At 35.3% G+C, this 24206-nt stretch overlaps 1 protein-coding gene across 1 annotated transcript in view; it reads left to right on the top strand.

The window, feature by feature from the left end:
- Positions 1 to 23715, top strand: part of LOC149536673 (thioredoxin domain-containing protein PLP3B-like) — a 76707-nt gene extending 52992 nt beyond the window's left edge. The window contains exon 9 of the mRNA XM_089804362.1: positions 23397 to 23715. Within this exon, the coding sequence (XP_089660488.1) occupies positions 23397 to 23494 (98 nt within the window). The 3' untranslated portion in view covers positions 23495 to 23715. The remainder of the gene's footprint in view (positions 1 to 23396) is intronic.
- The last annotated feature ends 491 nt before the right edge of the window (positions 23716 to 24206 follow it).

The raw sequence follows: 24206 nt of genomic DNA, 5'->3' as shown, positions 1-24206 counted from the left end.
TAGATACAAAACAAGGTAGATTTAGAGCCATGGATGCTAGAGAAATCCCTCACTGGTAGCATTAATGCCTTACCTTTCAGGTTAGTTGCCTATCCTGATGTTGACCTGACCATGACTATTTTGGTAGTTGATATTCCTCCACAATATGGAATGTTGCTCTCAAGAAAATGAAGCGTTGCAATGAGAGGAAGCCTACAGTGTGACTTGTCTTTTGTCACATTTCACATAGGAGATAAAGCCATCAAGGTTGACAGAGAACCAAGGATTATCCACATGCTTGAGGATAACATTGATACAGATTCCACTTGCTTTCTAGACACATAAGTGAATGCTTTTAGAGATGAGATCACCATTTAGGAAGTTGAAAAGATAGTCCCATTAATTTCACAAGAAGCAACAAAATGCATAGATTCTCATAATTGTTGGACTATGTATTTTGATGGGGTTAGTTCTAAAGAGGGGTTAGGGGCTAGAGTAGTTTTCGTATCTCCAAAGAAGAATACATTTAGATACTCATTCACCCTGAACTTTACTTGTACTAATAACATAGCAGAGTATGAAGCTCTTTTACTTGGATTAAAAGTGGCAGCAAAACATGGTATAAAGAAACTGCATGTTATTGGTGATTCAGAATTAGTTGTGTCTCAGATTAAGGAGATATATGGATCCAAGAACAAGAAGTTGAAACATACAGGAATGCTGTTTGGAATCAGATTGAAGCATTTGATGCTTTTGGAATCTCTTGGATGGATAGAAGTAACAATAGAATGACTGATCTGTAGTTTAATGTAGTCATTAAGCATGATAACATATCATTTGTTGGTGTTTCCAAGATTGAGCTGCAGAAAAGACCATCAATTCTAGACAACATAGAGAACTGGCAGGTATTTGAGGATGATAAAGATATTTTGAATTTTCTTTTAAATGAAGATAAATACCATGGCCAGGAACTGGATTGCAGCACTTTTGATTGAGAATATAGATGGGAAGGTGATGCAAAGCATTCTACAAATAAGCCAATTAGTGGGATACATTTTGATCCCTTCAAAATATATGAAATAGTTTCATTATATAGAGGCATCTCATGAGGCAAAAGAAAGCATTTTCCAACACAAAAACATCAATTCTTCTCCATTCACATATCCTGATTTCTATATATGATTCTTTTATTCATAACTTTTAATCCTTAATGTTTCTTTCCAAACCTTTTGGAGGAATTGTTCCAAATTATCCCTTTTAACTCATATCCAAATCTAATACCCATCCAATAAACCAATTACAAGTCATGGTCCTTGTATCAAGACCTCTCTGTCATAAACTAGAAACAAAACTGGTAACCCTTCCTAGGGTATCAAATAACTTGCTCAAAATGACTCCAAATGAAACCAAACCAATTTTAGATTGATCCTATATAAATCTAGTTTCATACTCTGTAAGCCATTAATTTATCCAATACATAAATCGTTCTACAAGCACAAATCATTGTCTATAACTTCAACAAAGATCCTTAAAAACCAGTCTTTACTCAATTACACATAACTTTCACAAATCTGAATGAAAATGACTCAAACCAATTGAAAACGCACACTAGTTCACATATCTTGCCAATGAATATAAATAGAGTTCCTTTTTCATCCAAATATTTCTGTACCAAACATTGCAATCTAACTATAGTTGGGCATCCTCAAATCTGTAATTTACAAGCTTTGCCAAAACTTGCATAACTTCGTCATTTCTACATGAAATAAATCCAAATCAAAGCCAAAAGAAAGGTTATTCACTACTTTACCCACATATACAAATTTTACATGGTTTTCAGGCTATACATGGCCGTACAAGACCTGGAACCAACACTAAACTGAAAAACCAATCAAAATAACAACTCAGAATATTACCCAATTTGTTTCAAAATGTATCTCTTTCTTTCATTAATGCTTTGGTTCGACATACATCCATTTTTATAGCTTTTTTGGTTGGTTATAACTTCCAAACCACCCTTTAAACCAACCCATTACATTCTTTCAATCCTTTTGCATTTTTGACAACATTTTATGCACTTTATGCATTTTTGCATTACAACTTTCATATAAACCCAACCTAGACCAAAATTATGACTCAAATGACTTTAGATGGATACAAATAGATCCATTCACCTATTAAGTAAACATTTTGACATTATTGATCATATTAAGACCCGCTTTAACAATTTTGACAACTTATTACAAATGGCTTCTCTAGCCTTTACATCTTGTCTCAAAAGACTCAAATACATTATAAATGGCTCAAATGAATTTAAATATATCACATAAGTTATATTATCCTCCTTGTGTTCTTTTTTATTAGGTGCTCTTGCACCAGAAGGACACCATCTTTGGACAAGAAATTCGACAGCTGAAAACATACAGTGCCCAAAGGACTAGTGATTTTAGAGAGTGTCTTTGACAATAAGGACAACATTCATTTAGAAGTCAAGGACAGGTAACCACAAGAACTGGAAGAAATAAATCTAGGGACTAAAGAGTCTCCCAAAAAGGTATATATAGGTAAGACTCTCTCTCTCTTCTTCAATAAGAAAGTCCCTAGTTGATCTATTAAGAAAATTTAGGCATGTCTTCGCATGGTCATATGATGACCTTAAGGCTTATAAGGAAGACTTATTTCAGCATGTTATGCCCCTAAAAGAAAATATCAAGCCTTTTAGACAAAAGAAAAGATTTATTAACCTCACATTAGCCCCCAAGATGCAAGAAGAGCTTATGAAATTGACGGATGGGGGGATTATTAAGCCCATCAGACATTCTTCATGGGTGTCTCACCTAGTGCCAGTTAGGAAGAAAAATGGTGACATTAGTTTGTGTGTAGACTTCAGGAATTTGAATGTTGCTTCCTTGAAAGATAACTATGGCTTGCCAAACATGGAAGTTATGCTGCAATAGGTTATTGGTTTTGGACAGATGTCCATGATGGATGGTTTTTCTAGATACAACCAAGTGCTGGTTGAGGAGAAGGAGCAGTTCAAGACAATCTTTAGAACTCCTTGGCAAACATATGTATATGTTCGGATGCCTTTTGGCTTGATTATTGCAGGAGCTACATTACAGAGAGCCATGGATGTTGCATTTGAAGAGTACATAGATAAATTCATGGTTGTCTACCAGGGTTAGCTGACAGCTTATTCCAAGAAGGCTGAAGATCACTGCAGGCATCTAGAAAATATCTTTGAAAAGGTTTTAAAATATGGAGTCCCACTGAACCCAAAGAAATGTATCTTTGGAGTAATAGAGGGGAAATTGTTTGGCCACATAGTATCCAATGATGGAGTTGAGATTGATCCAGAAAGGGTGGCAACAATAGAGAAGGTCCCTAAGCCAAAAAATGTAAAAGGTATACAATCTTTCTTTGGTCAAGTAAATTTTTTAAGGAGGTTTGTAACAAATTTTGCTGAGATTATTAGACCTATTTCCAAAATGCTTAAGAAAGGTGCAATGATAAGTTGGTAGGGTGAACCATCAGTAGCGTTCTAGGAAATCAAAGATGCCAAAAAAAATGCTCCAATACTGAGAACACTAGATTATACAAAACCCATGCATATCTTTTCATTTGCGTCCTTTCACACTATTGCAGCAGTCCTCCTTCAAAAGAATGAAGAGGGTTATGAACAACCTGTTGCCTTTTTCAGTAAGTCACTCCAGCCTGCAGAGCTCAATTATGAAACTAATGAAAAACAAGCATATGCTCTTGTAAAAGCTGTAAAAGCTTTAAATGTTATCCTGTAGGTGTTACTGTTATTGCATTTGTGCTGTAAAAGATATATTTTCCCAACAAGAGGCACCCAGCACCCAGACCCGCATCAATATCAGAATCAACATTGGTAACTTAGAATTATTTCTATTCTGGGCATTAATGTAATCTCAGATTTGTATTGTTGCTATTGTTGCTTAAAGGAGCAAACAAAGAAATCTGAACAAAGTGTGAAGTCTGATGGAACTCTAAATTTTGGCAAACTCTAGAGTCCCAAATGTCATGCTAAAAGGGAGAACTTTTAGATCTTACCCAATACTTATATTTGAAGTCTAAACAATATGCTTCAAAACACCAAGCATTGTGACAGGAAGAATACTGGTTTTGAATCTTAAATGCAAGATATCCCAATTCTTTGTCAGTGCAGGCTCCTATTTTTGATTTTCAGAATGCAAATAAAGAAGCCAGGCCTTAGAAACATGTTATGTAGATACTACCAGTGCAGGTTATGAAGGCTCAGAGCATATGGCTGTCCACGCTGAGTCTGCAGTAGCTACTGCAGTATGCTATTGAGTTTCCTTAAGAAACATCTCAGATTTAAGATATTGACATTCCATTCAATTGCAAGCAGGTTGTTGGTTGGAGGCTTATTAAGAAAAGATGCTTTAGATGAACAATACATAGTATGCCATTGAGTGAATGTGAGAGTTGAATATTTATGAATCATCATCTATGTTGTACGAAAGAAGTTTCTCCATGAAGATATTGTATCTTTTTCGCTGTGATAGAAGTGCTAAGGTTGTGAGTAGCCTGTGAATTGTGTTGAGTCGAAGATGTTACATTCATTTCCAAGGAGGAAACGGGTTGTGGCCTTCAGGCCATCAGTTGGATTAATGAGATGGGATACGTGCCCAAAATGGGAGCAGACTGTGTTTGAGAAGTTGGGAAAGATTGTAAGCATTTCACTTTTATGCATAACAGGAATCTTGAAAGTACAGAGCAAATGTATTTACTGGGAGTTTTGAAGAATTATAAGCATTTTTATGTCAAATAAATTTCATCATTTTACCGCCTATGTGCCATTATGTGCAAGTTAAGCAAGTAGCTGTGCATGTTAAACAGGAAACTATATTGGATGTCCCACCTGCTGATTGTTCAGCTTTCGAAAAAATTGGTAAGCCAAAGATCAAAGGTGTATCTTTAACGGAGCTTTTCACTCCTGAGCAGATAAGAGAACATGTTAAAGGGCTGTGACAGTGGGGTTGGCAGAGCAAAGCAAAGGCTGAAAAATATCTGAATATGGGGCTCCAATTGACTGGTGAAACATGCCAGTTATGTAATTTAGATACAATTACATTTGATCCACCCCCTATTTATTGCTCACCATGTGGGAACCGTATCAATCGTAATGCATTTTATTACTTTTTGGGAACGGGTGATACAAGACACTGTTTTTGTATAGCATGCTATAATGAAAATCGAGGTGAGTCAGTCAAGATAGATGGAAATGAATTTCCAAAGCTGAAGCTTGAGAAGGAGAAAAATGTGGATGAAATTGAAGGGTTGTGGGTGTGTTGTTATAAATGTGATAAATGACAACATCAAGTATGTGCGCTTTTCAATGGTAAAAGAGATGAAAATGAGCAATTAGAATATACATGCCCAAACTGTTACATGGAGTAGATAAAGAGAGGTGTACGGAAACCATTACCACAGAGTGCAGTTCTTGGTACAAAGGATATGCCAAGGACATTTCTGAGCAATCACATTGAGCAAAGACTTTTTAGACGTTTAAAAGAGGAGAGACAAGAAAGAGCCGTCAAAGAGCAGAAAAAGATATAAGGAGGGACCCCTTCAGCATCTGTTATTTAACATATGTACCCACGGTGTTACATGGGTCACCCGTGTTCATCTTCTTTTGAATGTGTTGCTTCCTGATGTAGAAGTTTTTGCTGGAAATTCAGATTCGGATGGCATGTCATCATATCGATTATATGGTTGATTGGGACATGTGAATTATTCATGGCCACAACGATCGGATGGAGTTCCATCTCTAGTATCATGTCATGTATTGGAAACTTTAATGCATTTGGCTCAGAACCATCCACTTGTTGCAAAACATCTACTTTATTCAGAAGAAATAAAAGGTTATCAATCCAAAAGAGATTGTGATATGGATTGGGGTAAAGCATTGATGATTGATGAAGAAAATCCATTGGAAACCAAAATTAAAAAAGATAGAGCCGTGAAACTTGGAAGGTCTTCATCGATGACTGAGGAGTTTTCAATGTACATGTCTAACATTATTTTGTTTCGATTGCAGGTATGTGTGCTGTGCGGTGAAGGAGACAGCGATCCACACCAAAGACATAATGGAATCATTAGGATTGATTTGTCAAAATAGCGGACACAAAAAGTATAATAATCGGGTGGAGAAAATTAAGATATTGATGATAAAACTGCCAGTTGTGTTCGGTGTTAATTAAGATATGTTATGTCTTAAAAAATGGTTAGTTGTAATGTTGAAGAGATGCAATGTTTGGGTAGTAACTGAACACCTTTGAGTGTCTATAAATATGTATAATAAAAAATCAAAGGACTACCATTCATATTTGCTTGAAAAAGCTGCTCTGCATATTTAAAAGTACATATTTTGTTAAATTTTCTTCAAAGGAAGAGTCTAAAGTTTGAATTAAGCAGATGAAATTCAGATTTTTTGAGCATAACTTTCAACGTTCTATGGGATCAAAGTGGTGTTGAATGGAGCATTGATAATCAGAGTGTCTTCAATACCAATTTTCCTACAACATAATCTGTAAGATCTTTGTTTGTTTTAGAGTTAAAATATATGTGATTTGTCCTTTGTGATCATTTTACTCTTCATTTGTTTATAATTTATTATTACGATAAGTACATCAAATTGTTCATTACTATTTAGATCTGATAAATACAAATATTGTAAGATATAATCATTTTCTTTATTTGTATCTATTTGGTCCATATAAAGGTTAAAACATCATAGACTGATCTAAATACGTGAAAAGTGTAACAATTTGAGGCATCGTAATAATTGAATTGTTTACAAATATAATATAACCAGTATCATAAAGTTGTATGTGAGAAATATATATTTGACTTTATTACCCAATTAAACCCTGGCACTGATCACTAATTTGCTCACAAATTTCAATTCATATGTTGGCAATACTTTAGCATCTTTCCTTTAAGAGTTTGATTTATTTGTCTTATTATTCGTTTTAAAATTTTCCTTTCAGCAATTCACAATTCTACTAAAGTAATCAAAATTCGAAGAATGATACTCATTAGTTACAATCCAGAAGCTTTCCTTGAATTCTTGCCATTTGAGGAAATTATCTTTGTGTTATAGTTTATTTTCTGTAAATCATCTTGGATCCAAGTTTTGCTGTCCAGGATTCAGGAGTACAAGCCTTGGTGTAGTGGAGCCAAAAACACGAAGGAGTTTAAGTCAATTTGATTGATTCTATCAAGTTGGCCAAAATCGATTAGATATCCCAGCATTGAGCAAGCAAGGCTTGTAGGTTTCTAATCAACAATTTTGATAACCAACAAAGTCGACATTAATTTCCAATACGAAATATTAATGTCTTAATTTACTATTGTAGGCTATCTAATATCTGGTGTGGAATTTACATTATCCTGCAAGTGTTGTATATGACTTCTAAAGACTTTGGTGAAAAATGTTTTCCATTGCTATTGGTTTATATGTGGCATGAAGGGAAATGGTATTGTTTTACTGTCTCAGTATTAGGGTGGATTGCTTATGTTGGCATAATGTGATTGAGCTGATTGGAAACTTTTGGAAAGCATTGACCAATATTGGCTCTCCTTGCAACAATTTACTGTGCTGCTAAATCTATCTTATGATGTATGTGCAAATCTGAATCAAACAATAATGGCAGAACTGAATCTATTAAGAAAACTTAGATTTGAATGCATTCAACTGTGAGAGATTATAGAATACATTAGCTACTCGATTCAAGGGAGAGATGATGTTATTAATAGTGGATTCGTATGGGACCTCATTTGTTTTTGCAAGTCTAGTTGGTGTGCGGAAATCAAACCGTTTAGTTCCTTTCTGTTTGATTTGAATTTTGTTTGCAGTAGAGCTACCCATCGTAAATCTTTGAAGTTTGTGGAGCGCAAGTCAACTCACTTCAAGGAACGGTCAACTAATGTAATCCATGGCTCGTGGAAAACTGCACTCTTCGCAGTTTGTGGAGCGAAAAAACCACTTGTCAAAGGATGGTAATCCTTGGGTTGCCCAAATGTGCGCTCTCCATTGTTTGTGGAGTGCACTTTCACGCCCATTGCAGATTTTGTCCGCCAATCTAAATTCCATGACCCCTTTTAGAATATGCTCTCCGAAGTTTGTGGACCACAAAAAATCCATGACAACCTCAAAACTGCGCACTCCACCTTTTTCGAAGGAAATTTCTGCTATGGCCGAGGATAGTGTCCAACATAGAGAAAATCTTAGAAATGTATAAAACACACATTCTCCTTACTATCGAGTGCCGATGCAAAATTTGAGAAAATCTAAGAAAATTCCAAATTTGGGAAAATTAAAATTTTGGAAAATCCAAATGGAAAAGTGAAAAAAGTTTAAAAATCCAAGAGATTTGAAAGTTTTTTTGTTCGAAAAATTTGAAATCCATGGAAGTTCCAAAATCCAAATGGAAAAGTGAAAAAAGTACAAAAATCCAAGAGATATGGAATTTTTTTCAAACAAATTGAAATTCATGTTCCATCATCCAAATGAGCAAAAAGTGAAGAAGTCAAAACCAAAGAAAAATCCGAAAATTTGGAAAATTTCGAAAGTTGAAAATTTTGGAAAGTTCATGGATAATTGAAAAGGCTATGGAAAAATCCAAATCGTCATGAAAATTCCGAAGGGAAAGAATTTGCGAAATCTAAATGAGAGTTTTTTGGAAAATTTGAAAATTCAAAATCCCAAAAACTTGGAAAAGGTTGAAAAAATCTTAGACAATGGAAAAGGTTGTGAAAAAATCCACACGATGGTGAAAATTCCAAAAGATGTGAATTCGGAAAAAAATTCAAAGCATAGAAAATTTGAGAAAATTCAAGAAAATGTAAAAAGAAAAAGAGAATCCAAAATGTGTGAAAGTCATGAAAAGTCGAAATTTTTGAGAAGTTTGAAAAAATCCCAAATTTGGAAAATTTGAAAACAAATTGATCAAAATCGGAAAAAGTGAAATGCTGGAAAATTCTTCATGAACGGAAAAGTTGGATTTTAAAAAATGATTTTCTTTTGGATTTACTTGGGAAATTAAATATTAATTTTATTGATATTTAATTGGTTATTTTGAAAAATAATCCAAAAAATCAAGTATTGGGAGAAATTGAAAGGAAATTTGATTTTTTGCATTAAATCATGAAAGTTGATTAAGTATTGATTTTAATTAATTCTAAAAAGAAATTAAAAAAATTGGGTAAGTGAGGACTTAGCTTCATCCTAATGCTAAAAACATCAAATTAGAAACTTTTTAGAAAAACAAGGAGAGAAAGCGACAAGTGGCACCAAGAAATGGGAATCTTGGTGGCCAAGTAAAGTAGCTTCCTAATAATATTAGCCTAGTACATGATAAACTAAGTATAAATGCCTTTGAAAAATCCATGCAAGGGAGAGGAAAAGATCAAGATATAGCTATAGAAGAAAGTCTCACTACAATCTTAGAGTGAGAAATCATGGAGGCCTAAGTTGGTTTGGAGGAGGGAGAAGTTCCTGTAGCAACAATAAAATTTCCAAATGTTGAAGTTGCAACTCCTGAAGTGATTGTGGACGGTCCAGGAGGTGAAGAGGAGATCAACATTCAAGCAATCCAAAGGAACCAATTGGTGACGCCATGGGACCAAATTATACCCATTCCATGGTTGAAGTAGCGAATTCAGAAGAGTCAACATAAGGAGGTTGATCCAGCAATTGAAATATAAGAAATTTTGAACCGAGCAAACCGATCGAAAGAGCAAGGGAAAGCAAAAAGATTTACTAATGTTGTTAGGGAGAATCGGGGTCCAGAATTTTGCAGATTGCAACTCCTACAGTTGACAAGAGTAAAATTCAGATTACTCCAGATGAATACCATGTTACGGAAATAAATCTTGGTCGTGTCTCCTGGGAGCAAATATTAGAAGAATTTGATGACTACCCAACCTTTGAAGGATAGATTGAAGAAGGTGGAAGAAGGGTACGAAAAACAAAAAAGATAAATTAGAGCCTTGTTTTAGTACATCAATGGCTTGCCTCGTCCCATAAGAGAGGAAGGTCCATCATTCATCCCTTCGACAAATGTTTCTGTTGAAGTGGTAGATGACATTGACAGGATCAAGTGGGCTGCTCAAGGTGAAAAGGTTTGGGTTGAAGGAATTCAAGAGGAAGCCTTCAAACATGTAGAAGAGTTAGTATGAGTACATAGTAGGGGATTAGCTGCACTCTCTAGGATCTAGTGCATGGAGAAATCATGGGAGGATGAACATATTTATCAAGATGAAACGATCTTCGATATTCATAATTTAATGGAGACCCCAAAGCAAGCATTGATCGATGGTCAAGTTATCATCGAGGGGGATATCTATGATTTTCTTCGATGGTATAGTGTAGTGATCACAACTAAGGAAATGTTTGAGAGCTTCACCAAGGAGTCTGCTCGATGGAAAAAAAGGTGATTGACAACATCAAACAAGGGGTATCCAATACAGTTGCATCCTTGTTTTCACAAAGATTGGTGGAAGATGAAATGACAACTGATAATTTGAAAGTCAAGTTAGAGGAATTCTTTCGATTGAATGTCTATGAAAGAGATGATTTTGAGAACTCCATCTCTTTGAATACAATGTACACCACTCAGGACTTACTACCAGATTGGGAGGAAAGCTTGGGAAAAGCGGAAAGAGCAATTGCAGTTCTAGAATTCAAGCAAGAATCAGCATCAAGCATCAATATAGAAGAGTTGTAGGCAGTGTTGGATCGATTCCACGCTTTTAGGTGGGGGAATCAAGGATAGATGCATTTAATGCATGGTGGGTGTTCTAGTGGTCATTTATTTCACCCCACTCCCTTCCTGGACGAGCATGCATAGTGGGCATTTATTACCCACTACAGTAGTGGATTCCTTATTGCATTAATGTAGGTTCCTTTTCTTTGCCCTAACCTTAATTAGGGCTGATGTGTCGTGATCTGGGCCATTGGTTATTGTGATCATCTGAGCCATCCGTTGTAATCAAGGACCTATATAAAGACGTCACTTCTCATTTGTAAAGGAGGATTTTTGGAGATTGTTTCTATGAGCTACTAAGATAATAGAGTTTTCATTGAAGCTTGGTGAATACTTGATGTGTCTTGGTGCTTGCTTGTTCTAGTGAGTTTAGCCTAGTTAAAGGTTGTGATTGCAATAGGAGAATATGGTGTATTGATGAATTCCTTTGGTTCATACTTTTGATGTTTTAGTGATTCTAAATCGTTGTGCGAAGTTAGCCTGAACCCCTTTCATGCATATGTTTAACTTCTATCATTCATATACATTGTTCTTCATGATGGTGCATGTGGTGGTGTGAAAAATATTTGGCATAACCCTTTGAAGATTTCACTAGTTCATGTGTAGTTGTAGTATAACTTGGCGAAGTAGGGCTTGGTAAATTGAGGAATTTGTCCACCAAAGTACTATCTGTTGTCATCACTCTCCTTAGGAGTAGAATAGAATCTTTAAACCCTATACTATTTCATTTCGGCATATTTCGTGAAAATCCAAAAAGTACTTCATTGCAGAACCTTTAGATAGTTCCTACATCTGGTATGGCTTGAAACGAATCTAAGTAAACATATGTAAGGTCCCTTGTGATCATTAGCAAATCACATCAACCACTGAGCTTATCTACAACCAAGACTTGATATTGAAGGAACCTTGGAGTCATGATGTAATCTTCTAGCAATCTTAGCATATGCGAGACTTTGTTCAAGAGAGGATAATATATTCCGGTGTTTTGTTCTACTATTTGGTGGGTCATAAAATATGCATCAAGATTATAAAATACGTTAGCTACTCGATTCAAGGGAGAGATGGTGTTATTAACAGTGAATTAATATGCTGTAGTTTATACTTGAAATAAATGTTGATTTACAAAATATTATATCAGAAAACTATTATGAATATTGGTTCAAAATAACAAAAATAAAAAGGCTAGTTGCTTGAAACATACTTTGGTTAGAGCACTTGAAATCAGTAGTCATTTTGCATGATCTTTAGATAAGATAAGATAATACTATTAATGTCCACTAAAAACCAATAAGGTTTATGGGACTAAGCATACAAACAGAAGAGTCGGCCAAAGTAGAAGCACCAAACGGTGACTGAGAAGCAACAAAAGCAATAAACAAAACAAGAGAAAAGACAAGGTAAGGACTAAGGGTCCTTCCTTGTCACAAAGAAATTAGTAATAGAGGGGTAAACCTGTGAACGATCCAAAGTCTTAAAATGCCGTGTAGAACTGCTGTAGGACTGTCGCTGCTTGGAGAAACTGGTGCAGTGTCTAACCAATTTGGAATGAGAAGTACTAGAAGAAATAACTTGCTAGAATATAATGCAGAAATAGAAAGTCTATTTGAAACTCAGCTCAACATGGGAGCTTTCATTTGTTTATGATTATGGATATCATTTGGTCATTGAGGAACTAAGGAGGACTGACCCAGTTAAATTGAAGGATCTGTTGGTCAAGAGGTTTAAGTATCGTCTAAAGGGCATTATTGTTTGACTACAGGAGATAAGTATTTTTATGATCATAATTTTTTTAAATGTAAATTCATTGGATTAGTGAATCTTGTATGCTTCTAGTATTGGCATTTCCTTTCTATGAATTATTTGTAATCTCTCTTTGAAATGCTTTTAGGATGGATATGTGACAACATTCAAGGAAGGAAGAACTTGTTAATTGCTTTCATGAGACTCAGATAGTGGCTGACACATTTCTTCGAAGAGGAGGAAATACCATTCAGAGGGAGCTTGACATTACATCAAAGGCAACCTTAGATGAAGAGGTTAGGAGGTTGATGCATGTATTTGAAACTTTAGAAGGGAATCACGTTTTCATAATATCTTGTGTTGCCAAGCATGAGGATAAATCCACAATTTAGTACATTCACTCATGTTTGTATGAATCAAAGTATGCTTCTATGACAAAGGGAGAAGATAAAGGATTTATGTAGGCTGGAAAACCTTATGTGAATATCTAGACTATGACGTTCCTATATGGATGGATACTTGTTGAACAAGGAAGCATGACACTATGGGCTACCGGGAGGTTAGAATGATGATAACAGATTTAGAGGAAATTTAACACTTCATCGGAGACAACCTTGTAGTAGGAGGTTAGAAAAGTTGATGTCAGACTTAGAGGGAGTTTTGACACTTTATTAATAAGATAGAGAAGGAGGTCGAAAGGTTAGTGTTTCTTCGTGATGAAGAATTTCCAAGTGCATTCCCTTGTAATACATTCTTGTCTGCAAGAGATAAGTTTGAGGTGAAGACCTTATTTTTTGATATGTTTCATGGTGGATGTCATGACAACACCACATGACAATATCCGTGGTGACTTCATGTGGACTTTTGATGTCATGTGTGGATGGGCTTGCCCCCTATGTACATCATGAGGAAGTGACGACTTCCAAATGATTATCACTTGTACTTGCAGAAGTTGTTGGGAGCTGATGACCTTACAATTAATTAAAATCATGATATACATTTTATGTAAATGTTGAAATAGATCATGAAAGGCTTTATCTTGTAAATCAACAGCTAAGTGTTAGATGTCATTAAATTGACGGTCTATAAGTTATTTGTATAGATATATGATAGGTATTTGGTGAATATCTCGCCTTGATATTATGATAGGCCATTACTATATTGAGCACTTGGTGGATATCAATTGTTGATGTTCTGATAGGCCATTACTCAGAGTCATTGGTGAATATCATGTGTTGATATTCTGATAGGCCAATACTCATGCTACCTAATATGATATCAAAGTAGTATTTGGTGATTATCATGTGCTGATATTTTGATAGGCCAATACACATTTGATATCATATGGTTGAAGTCTTTTGATCAAAGATTTCCTTGATGTGTCATTCCTAAATATTACCAATGGTGTACTATTTACTTATGTGTTAATCCTTTTTAAACTAACAGGGAGTGTTAATGTTAGTGTAGTTTCAGTTGGATAAAACTCACTGAGTTTATATATATATATATTAGATATAGTGTGTGTGTATATATATATATATATATATATTATAAGTTATTATCATATGCTTAATCATGATAGTAAGCAAATGTTATTGATAACTTATAAGAATTAAAGAGACATGCCTCTTAATATCATATACATATGCCTTGAGAAGGTAACTTGAAAAGCACTTAAAATTCTACAAGTGCTATTACAAGTTAAAGCATATTTGAAAACTTGGGAAACTTATCAAACCAACACAATTTATCTTTATCAATACATGGTAGATGACAGTAATCATAGTTAATATTGATTAACTCGATACTCATTTAAATGCCAATGATAATGATATTCAATATCAACTTAATGCAGATCGATAAATACATATTTATACTTGGAAAATAATAGTAATGATAATCATTCTTCAGGTTGATTATCATGAATGGTAATTTAATTCTCAAATAATCAATATAATGATTTATGGTTTAATATTTAATTTTGTATGTGTGTATGTCAATATACTCAATGTATATTGATATACATACATGCATAGAATCATAGATCATTCTATTGATAATTATCATGTATGTTTACTTGACCAAAGCTATCATCATTAACAGAAAGAAAACAATTAAGTCTCATAGTTTCGTCTTTTTACGACATCACCATGCTTTCTACATTCTCATTCTTCGCTCTTTGATTGCGGTGTCGTATTTTTCATCATTGAGGACATTTTAATATATCGGGTGATATATTCTCATGTTAACTGGTTCTAGCGTTTATGCTGCAAGAAAAGTTTTGAAGGTTGCTGCTGTATATATTCAGAGGGACTTATTTTGTAATCTTCAGTCTAATTACTATCAGACATTAACTGTGGTCAATCTCCAGATTGTTTGTTATCAGGCAGTATTCATAGTCTTTCAGTTTGTTTATTATTATCTCTAGATTTTGCTTTGGATTCACTTTGCAATATAGTGACTTGTTTTCTTCCTAAGCGTGGGCTTGAGCAGTAGAACTTAGAAATGTCTGAGCTTGATATTCTTTATTATCAGTTTGTGTGAATGGGACTCAAGATTGCAGAGTATTGTATTCTTCTTATTCAAATCAAATATGCCCAAGTTTTGTGGGCTGGTTTGTTTCCCTTGGCGAGGAGGGTTTTTCCTAGGATAAACTTTCTTGTTGTTTCTCTAAAGTTTTAATTTACATTTCTGGTTCAAAACTTAACAATAGAGGATGAAAGTTCAGATCTGACAATGGATTGTCAAGTTGTATTAAAAACTGAAATAGATTTGGATCTGGAGTCCTAGAGGCCAAAGTTATAAATTGGAAGAATTTGAACGTCCTAGGAAAATGTCGACTTTTGGGTATAGGTTGAGGTCGACCTCTACTTGAGAGGCTGAAAACAAGAAATCTCTGAAGCGACGAAAACCGTAACTCGGAGTCTTGCAAAATCTGAATCCAAAAGTTTGCGAATATTCAACTACACACAGGAAAAGGGGAAATTGTTGGGGGAAAGGGGCTTGCCTTGGTCAGGCCCCCGTTTAAGAATTAACCTTGAAATGAAATATGTAAAGCATGTAAAACATGATAGACGTTAATATCCCCCTTGCTTGTCAAACCTTCATGGATGGATTTAGTTCCACTATAAGGATAAAGATGTATGAGTGATTGTATGTGTATTTTGCTTTATATGCTTGAATGGAGAGGAAGAAGAATGAAGATAGATGTAAATCTCCTCCCTTAATGGCAAACTCATTTGTCTATTATGAAGAATGAAGCCAAATCAATGAACGGAATGCATGCTTAATGGATGGATGCCTTCAATGGATACTTGCTCGCTTGCTTGAACTCCTTGAAATGCACCTTGGACTTGATCGCTTGATAATGACTTGCCTGCAAATGTTGTGGTGCAATTGATTGGATGTCTTACATGTGATTGTGATTGTGGATGTGTAAATGAAGGAAGGCCTACTTTTATAGTGATTTTGGGCTTCAAAATTGAGAGGGCATGAGATCTTGCAAATTAAGAACCTTAAGTATAGATAAATGACCTATACTCAGTTATAGGTCGCACTTGTGGGATCTACACATGTGAGGGTTTGATTAACGGGAAAATCATGGAGATCTTAGATGTGTAAGTGGTTTGGAGAGAAATTAAAGTGAAATGCGGAAAAATCAAGCATAAATGCATCCACATTCTAGCACATTACTAAAATGGGGCCCATTAAGTCCTTGACCTACCAAAATAATGGGTGCTAACTTTCTAGGATGATACACTGTTAACATAGCATGGGACAATAATGACTTTCCTACAATGCTATGACAACACTTCTACAATGCCTTCCCTACTTGGAACCTCGGGAATGTCATGATGCTGTGAAATACTTCTGTAATGCCCCTCATTTCACTTACAATATTAGTAAATACTCAAACAATCTTGACCATAAATCAGCATAGCTATGCTAGTGTATGTTAGGACCCCTCAACCCTACTGTATGTTACTGTTTGCAGAGTCATGAAAGCCCAAAAAAGTACTCTATTGCAATATCAGTTAAAAGCTCCCATATCCAGTATTGTTTGCAGTCAACTTCAGAAACATAATGTAAGGCCCTTTGTGATGCCAACATATGATAACAGCCATTGAGCTTATCCACAATCAAGGAACTCACATAAAAGGAACCTTGGAGTCAATTGTATAACCTTTTGCAATCTTAGCATAGACATGATTTTGATAAAGAGAGGATAGGGTAACTCAGCATTTTGTTCTAATCTTGGTAGGTCATAAGAGACACATCAACAAAACCATAATATAGTTGTGCTCAAACTAGAAAGATAAGATCGATGTATTTAGTCAATTCTTAATCATCCTTTTGTCCCTACACTAGAAGGATAAGATTAATATATTTAGTCCATTCTTAATTGTCCGTTTGGTCATTAACATGTAAAATCAAATGTAGACCATCTCATCCCTTAGGACCCAGATCTATTATCTCTACCATATCTTCCATTACCTGCACATTAGCAAGCAAGTTTGTTGATTTGTTGGCCTCATTGTAGATGTGCTTTATTATGAAATTTAGCTTACCCAAAACCTGCCAAACCTTTTGTATATTGTTTGCAAATTGCTAGTTGGGAGTTTTCATCTTCTTTATGGAATTAATACATATCAATAAAACTCATGTTCACCTTATTCACACCATATTCGAAGCATTATGTAAACCCTGTATTCAAAGCTGCTAGTTTGGCCTCATTGTTCATGGATATCCCAATGTGTTTGGCATTGGCCCAAACCAAAAGACTCTTGTCATTTCTAACCATACATCCTTTTTTGGTTTGTCTTGAATTACTCTCGCAGCCTTGTCAAACTTGAGCTTTTGTCTCCCAGTCAAGAGGGGGGCACCAACCATATTGTGATTCTTCTTTTGGACAATATATCATGTCACTTTTCTACCAACTAGAATGTTCAATTTTCAAATCTAGAGAACATTTGCTTCTCTTCGTTCGATGAGGTAAAAGGGGCACCCTCATCTCGAAGAGTCTTATTTTTAAGGACTTTAACAATCACTCTCTATTTTCTAAACAACAAAAACCATTGAATTTTCATGCCTATTAATCATTCAACAGTTGCGTTATCTCCAAATATACCAAAGCACAAACATTATCTAGAGGCCACACCAAAAGCATTTGCTAAATTGAGATAACAAGCCATTTAAGAATCACACAATGTCCTCTCATTTGGGTCCACTCCAATTCATCCACCCTTGCACCAAGTTGCAACACCTAGTAGCTTGGTCTTCAATGTCAGTTCTCTTTAATTTGTCCCCATTCAACATGTTGTGATGTAGTACTAAGAAAATGTAAACTCCATCTTTGGGCAAAATCCATTTTCTTCAACATAGATCCTTCCACAATTCCCCACTAAGGTTGCAATATGTTATTCCTCTGATTGATCGATAATCCAATTTCACCATGCATTGACGAGATCAGCCCCATACCAAATAATTCCATCCTCATAACTATTTATATTTAGTTTTCACATATAAAGCTTTGTTATGATTTTCTTTGATAGTCCCCACCACTACATCAAGCCCTTTAGGATTGAACTGTTCAAAAATTGGCATTGTGAGGTTGCTTTTCTCTTTGAGATAATTGACCACCTTCAAACCTTGTGCCTTCGTCAAAACATCCTATAGAATTTTAAACCCTTGTTTATTATGGTAAAATAATGGATGTGTTTTTAAACAGAGATCATAAATGATCTATATATACAAGTGTACACAAGAATGCTTCTATAATGAACAAAGAGAGAGAAATAGAAACATTTTGAAGTGAGAAAGAGAAAGTTTCCATATTGAACAAAGAGAGAATATGGAAATATAGAAGAGTGACCATTAGAAATAGAAGTAAATCTACGGAAGAGAGAGATAAACAAAATTAGAAAGATTTAACTCTAATGCTCTCCCTTAATGGTCAATTGTCTAATTGCTGTCTTTTGGTCACAGTTTCTTCAAAACATTTTGTTACTACTGAGACCCTCCATGGATCTGCAAAATATAAATGACCAAGAAGCCAAAATTCACCCATAAAAAATAAAGAAGGGTGCCCCCTTCTTCAGAATGCTTTGCAACAAGAGACAAGTCTACCACTAACCCTCTCAAAATCAGCAAAACATTTGATAAAAAATCATCATAAAATATCCAACTTGATGTTGGATAAAGGAGCTGCTCTTCCCTGGAGATAGAGACAAACATTGAGAACAGCTAGCACGATTTGAGGAAAAGTCAACAAACACTCCAAACTTTGTAGATGAGCATGATGCTCCAAAACAAATTGCAAAAAGCCATGATTTTTTTTAGGTGAAAAATCAATGAAAACCCAACACAATTTTTGAGATGAAAAATTGATCAAAACCCAACGTGATTTTTGAGGTGAAAATCAATCAAAACTAGAGAATACAAAGTTTTGTTTTTTAGGAAAAATGGTAAAATCCACCACCCATAAAGGAATTCCACACAACTTTGTGAATTACAGGATCAAAATTTTTAATGGTGGCAAAATACGAGACTTTGCAAAGTAAACTCATTAGAAATTTTCAAGGGTGGCAAAACATGAGACTTAGCAAAGTAAACTAGCACATGCAAACAACATGCAAGTACATGCAACCCTGAAAAAATTAGAGGCTTTTGCTACAACCAAGAAATCGCGAGATCAAAAACCTTAACGAGGCTTGCGATTTCTAGCAAAAATCCTCAAAGATGAACCACAAAAGTTTCATAAATACGATTTTTATTTCTAAAACTTGAAAAGCAAATTTTTGGAAAAAAATCCAGAACAAAAGAGGCTCGAATTTTCTTAAAAAAATTGCCAAATTTTATGAAATCCCATTGACATGCTCTAATACCATATTATGATAAAATAATGAATGTGTTATTAAACAGAGATCATAAATGATCTATATATACAAGAGTGTTTCTATAACGAACAAAGAGAGCAATAGAAACATTCTGAAGAGAGAAAGAGAAAGTTTCCATATTGAACAAATAGAGAATATGGAAACCTATAAGAAGAGTGACCATTAGAAATAGAAGTAAATCTATGGAAGAGAGAGACAAACAAAATTAGAAAGATTTAACTCTAATATTGCTCGTTATACATAGGGGGGAGCTTCCCAAGAGTCGCACCAAAATTTGTCACTTTTGCCATCGTTGTTTCTTCAAGATAAATGCTTTGTGATGACATCCCCATGTTCTCTCATGAACTTTCATGTGGCCAAACTTCTAGTGTTATTGGCAACAATGAGGATGCGCATAGGATTCAAATCATCGAGATATTTGTTCTGCATTACCTGACATAAAAGTTTATTCGTGGATTCACATTTTCCATATAAGCTTAACCCCAAGCTTTGTTCAATGACCTTGGATTCAGAATGCCTCAACAACTTGCTATTTTGGTTTGACATCCTTATCCCAGTGAACCCATAGAATCCGTCTTGCTTGATTGACTCCTCCACAAAGAATGTCTATAGAATTCCTTCCAACACTGCAGTCACCTTCTAGACAGTTCTGTACAAGACATTACATAGATGGGGAAAACACCCAACACAACCTTCAAGATTGTCAATCTTGCAGCCATAGTTAACCATTTACTTTTCCAAGAATCTCCTTATTTCTACTGGTAATATTACATCTTCTCATAGTTTTGGTTTCTTGCTGCTCCGCTGAAGATGTTGCTCCAAGTTATTTTGTTGGAATAAGTGAAACCAAAAAGTTATTCTCTTGTGCCATTATTTCTTAACATTGAAGAAGACGATCTTGGTCACTTTGTTTAAGTCTGACCGACTGAGCACTATAGAAGTTAGTTACCTTGATGGTATCCACTTCCCTCAAATTAGGCTCCCCTAAAAATGTCATGTCCTCCCCCCTACCTCCCTACCCTTTGGTTCTTGCTGCTCCGCTGAAGATGTTGCTCCAATATATTTTGTTGGAATCTTTTTAATAGTGAAACCCAAAAGTTAGCAATTCTCTTGTGCCATAATTTCTTAATATTGAAGAAGATGGTCTTGGTCACTTTATAAAAATCTGACCTGACTGAGCCCTATAAAAGCTAGTTTCCTTGCTAGTATCCACTTCCCTCAAATTGGCCTCCCCTAACAATGTCGTGTTCCTCCCCCGCCCCCCACCCTCAACAAGAGAAGCCCCCCAAAAACGACCAAGAGATCCATTGACAACAATATAGTAACATGCCTTGCGGATATATGTTGGAAAATTATGTCCATCCATTCCTAGGAAAACCTAATCTCTTATAACTTTGAACAAGAACTGCCATCCTACCCTGTCATAGGCTTTATTGATATTGAGTTCAATCAACATGCTGCTCTGCTTAGACTTTACAAGCAATGAATGTATTTATTGGCTAAAATGACGCTGTCTGTAATATCTTTGCCTGGATTACATCCGTTCTGGTTCTTTGAAATGATTTTTTGAAGCAATTTCTTCAATATGTTCGCTATTGCTTTGCCCAATATTTTATATACTCTATTGCATAGCACAATTGACCAGTAGTCTGTAAAGGATTGCGATGTGTTTTTTGGTGAAAAATTGTATTGTTCATATCTCTGACAAATCTGTTCTTGCTCGTAGACCCTTCCACTAGCTCTCATACCTCCCTGCCAATGAAGTGCCAACACTAATGGCAAACTAAGGTCGGGCATCTGTCTGGCCTCAGAGCCTCGCCAGGGCGCAGAGAGAAGGCTGCCAATTTAACTTCCTCCTCTGTAAATGGAGCCATGAGCAAAGCGTTGTCAGTACTCGATAGTATTTATCAAAGGTCCAATTCAATCCAAAATTCAGATTTAGAATTGGGTCACTGGCATTTTCCAGAGCCAAAAGTCTCTTAAAAAATTTGACCAACTGGGATTATTTCTTTTCCTCCATAATTACCAATCATTACTGTCTCTGATTTTGGTAATTCTGTTCAGCATTTTCTTGTTCTTCACTAAATTATGTTAGTTTTTTTTTATTGATATCTCTTGCCTCTAACAAGCATTCCCTTGATTTGGCCCTCTAGGGTTCCCCCTCCCTTAACAGCTACTTCTATCATTTGGCCATTAATTCCTTTCCTTTTTATATCTGCTTGGAATATACCATGAACTATATCTTGCTCATTTAACTCCAGTACCTTCTTCACCTCTTTCCATCTTCAATTTATTTTTGGAGGAAGTGTTCTGTCTTCCAATCTTTTTTTGGATATGACGGCTTCTTACAGAAAGTATAACTCTTTGTCCCTTCACAACCTGGAGTTTCCTTCGACTGTATCTTGATAAGATCCACTAATCGCTCTTTCCGCCACCACATTCATTCAAGCTTAAAACAAACTACTGTTGGGGAAGTTACCCTGAAATTTAAAAATCAGGTCATAACACAACTTGCTACAAATTAAAATGAACTCAACATGACTGACTAATGGTCTATTTTGGAGCACTGGGAGTAGTTTGAGGATTGACTGCATCAACTTCTACAATCAAGGAATTTAGGCTGTTTGGCAGAAGAAACCAAGCTTGAAACCGGAAGTTTTCTTTGTAGGGTTTTGTCTGTTTGTATTACTCATATTTACAATTCATTACTATGGCAGAAATTCAAAGACCCAGCCACCAGCCACCAGCCCCCGTCATATCATAATATGCGATTACTTACCAGCCTAAGGAGGATAACCTGTAATCAATTGGCTTTTGAATAAGGGATGTTTATAATAAATAACCTCATTTATACAGCAGTAGCCCTATAAAACAGGTCACTTTTGAGGTGGCATGTAACTGGATTTGGGAAAAGAAAGCAAATCAAACTGTGGCAAAGTTCCTTGCCCACAGAGGGCATCCTTAATAAACAATGCAATGCAGTTGTAAGGGTGAAGACCATACCTTGAAAACTTTGACTTAGCAAAACCTGTTAGCCCAAAATCTTGACTCAGAATTTAGACTTGGTAAAAACTCAGTAAATTAAAATGATCACATAAATACACCAAATGAACTTAAATGCATGAGACAACAAACAATGCATTTAGAGAATACACATCTGTTTTGATCTCAGTAGCATTATTTGGGTGTGAGACTTGAAAACTGCTGAAAAATTCATGAAAAGAGGAGGAACAAAACATCGTTTTGGTATATTTCGAGCAGTGCCATGTGGAATGAGAAGAGTGCAAGCACGTCTATGATCTTTGAATATCTATAATGAGCCATTGCCAACAAGTGCGAAACACTTTTGGAAAACCAGATGGGTTGTGAAATTGGTGTGAAACTTTTTGCTGGGGAGAATGTAGAAGCCAATCTATTCTATTGCATCATCTTGATGGATCCTTTGCCCACAATCTTTTTGTTCTGCCACTGTAGTTTATCAAAGAATTAAATAATGTGAGGATGAGTTATGGTTTTGTGGTTTTGGATTGGGTAGTGTGTGTGAGACATTTACAATGTGAGTATAAAAGAAAAATTGAGAAATTTATGCATTTAAATATTTGGAAAACTTGCCAGTGTTTTTTTCCCGAGGTTTTCTTGAGTGAGTTTTTGAGGCGTTTTGATCTTAGCTAAGCTATTGCTGAATCTGCATACAACTCTCCAATCAATTATTGGATGCAATAAATTTTAATGTCAAATTTAGTTTAAGTAACACGGCCACAAAGTTATTGAAATGCAATTGTGCATGTTTTATATTGCTCTATGTGATTCATTGATGTATCTTGTAGATTGACTCTAGCATTGACTGTAATATTCTCAACAAAAGTTTATATGTGAGATTGAGTGCAAAGATAGGTTTGGAGATTGAGCAGTAATGTTATAATCTATCAGGAGACTGACCATATGATTATTGCACTGATTTCAGGTATAATAGTTCGTGCAAAAGGAGAAGACGAAGATGATGAGGACGAGCCACCTAGAAATCTAAGATCATCTATAAATCGGGATTCAGATTCTGATTAATATGCTACATTGGTCAAATTCTTAATGCCAACAATTCTCATACTTTTTGTACTGCTTTGAATTGTTGCGATATTCTGAATACTTGGATTGTGTTAAGTGGACAGGAAGTCAAATGGTACAGGTGACTTCTAACTTTCATGGATAATCTGCATATTGTAACTTAGAACTATTGGATAACTGGGTTAATTGAGTGGTGCTATGAAGAGTTCTTTCTCTATCAATTTTCTGTCTACCTCATCTTTAGATTCTTAAAAGAAACTCTCTTAAGGTTTTTCAAACTGTTTTTGGGCTTTCAGTTTTTTCTATTTAAATGTTGTAATTTGGAGATACTGTTTTGTCTGATAATTTGGTTTTATGGTAATCTCTATGTATGTATGTATGTATGTATGTCTGTGTGTGTGTATGTATGGATGCATGGATTCGATGCATGCATGCATGCATGTATGAATGTTTGTATGCATTATGTATGTATGGATACATGGATTGGATGCATGCATTCATGTATGTATGGATGTTTGTATGCATGTATGTATTTATGTACTTTTATAGTCTATTTATGCAAACAGGGCAAAATCCTGGCATCTCTTTATTGACTGGATATAATTGAAGTAATGCATGCATGGATGTATATATGTGTGCATGTCTACATCTATGTATGTGTGTATGTACTCTTATCGTCTCTTAATCTGCAAACGAGGCAAAATCATGGCAT

Source organism: Cupressus sempervirens, chromosome 10 (genome assembly GCF_028749045.1).
Source record: "Cupressus sempervirens isolate cs-2001-9-10 chromosome 10, ASM2874904v1, whole genome shotgun sequence".
Classification (NCBI taxonomy): domain Eukaryota; kingdom Viridiplantae; phylum Streptophyta; class Pinopsida; order Cupressales; family Cupressaceae; genus Cupressus; species Cupressus sempervirens.
The sequence above is the reverse complement of the archived record's forward strand: the minus strand, read 5'-3'. Positions and strand labels throughout refer to the sequence as shown.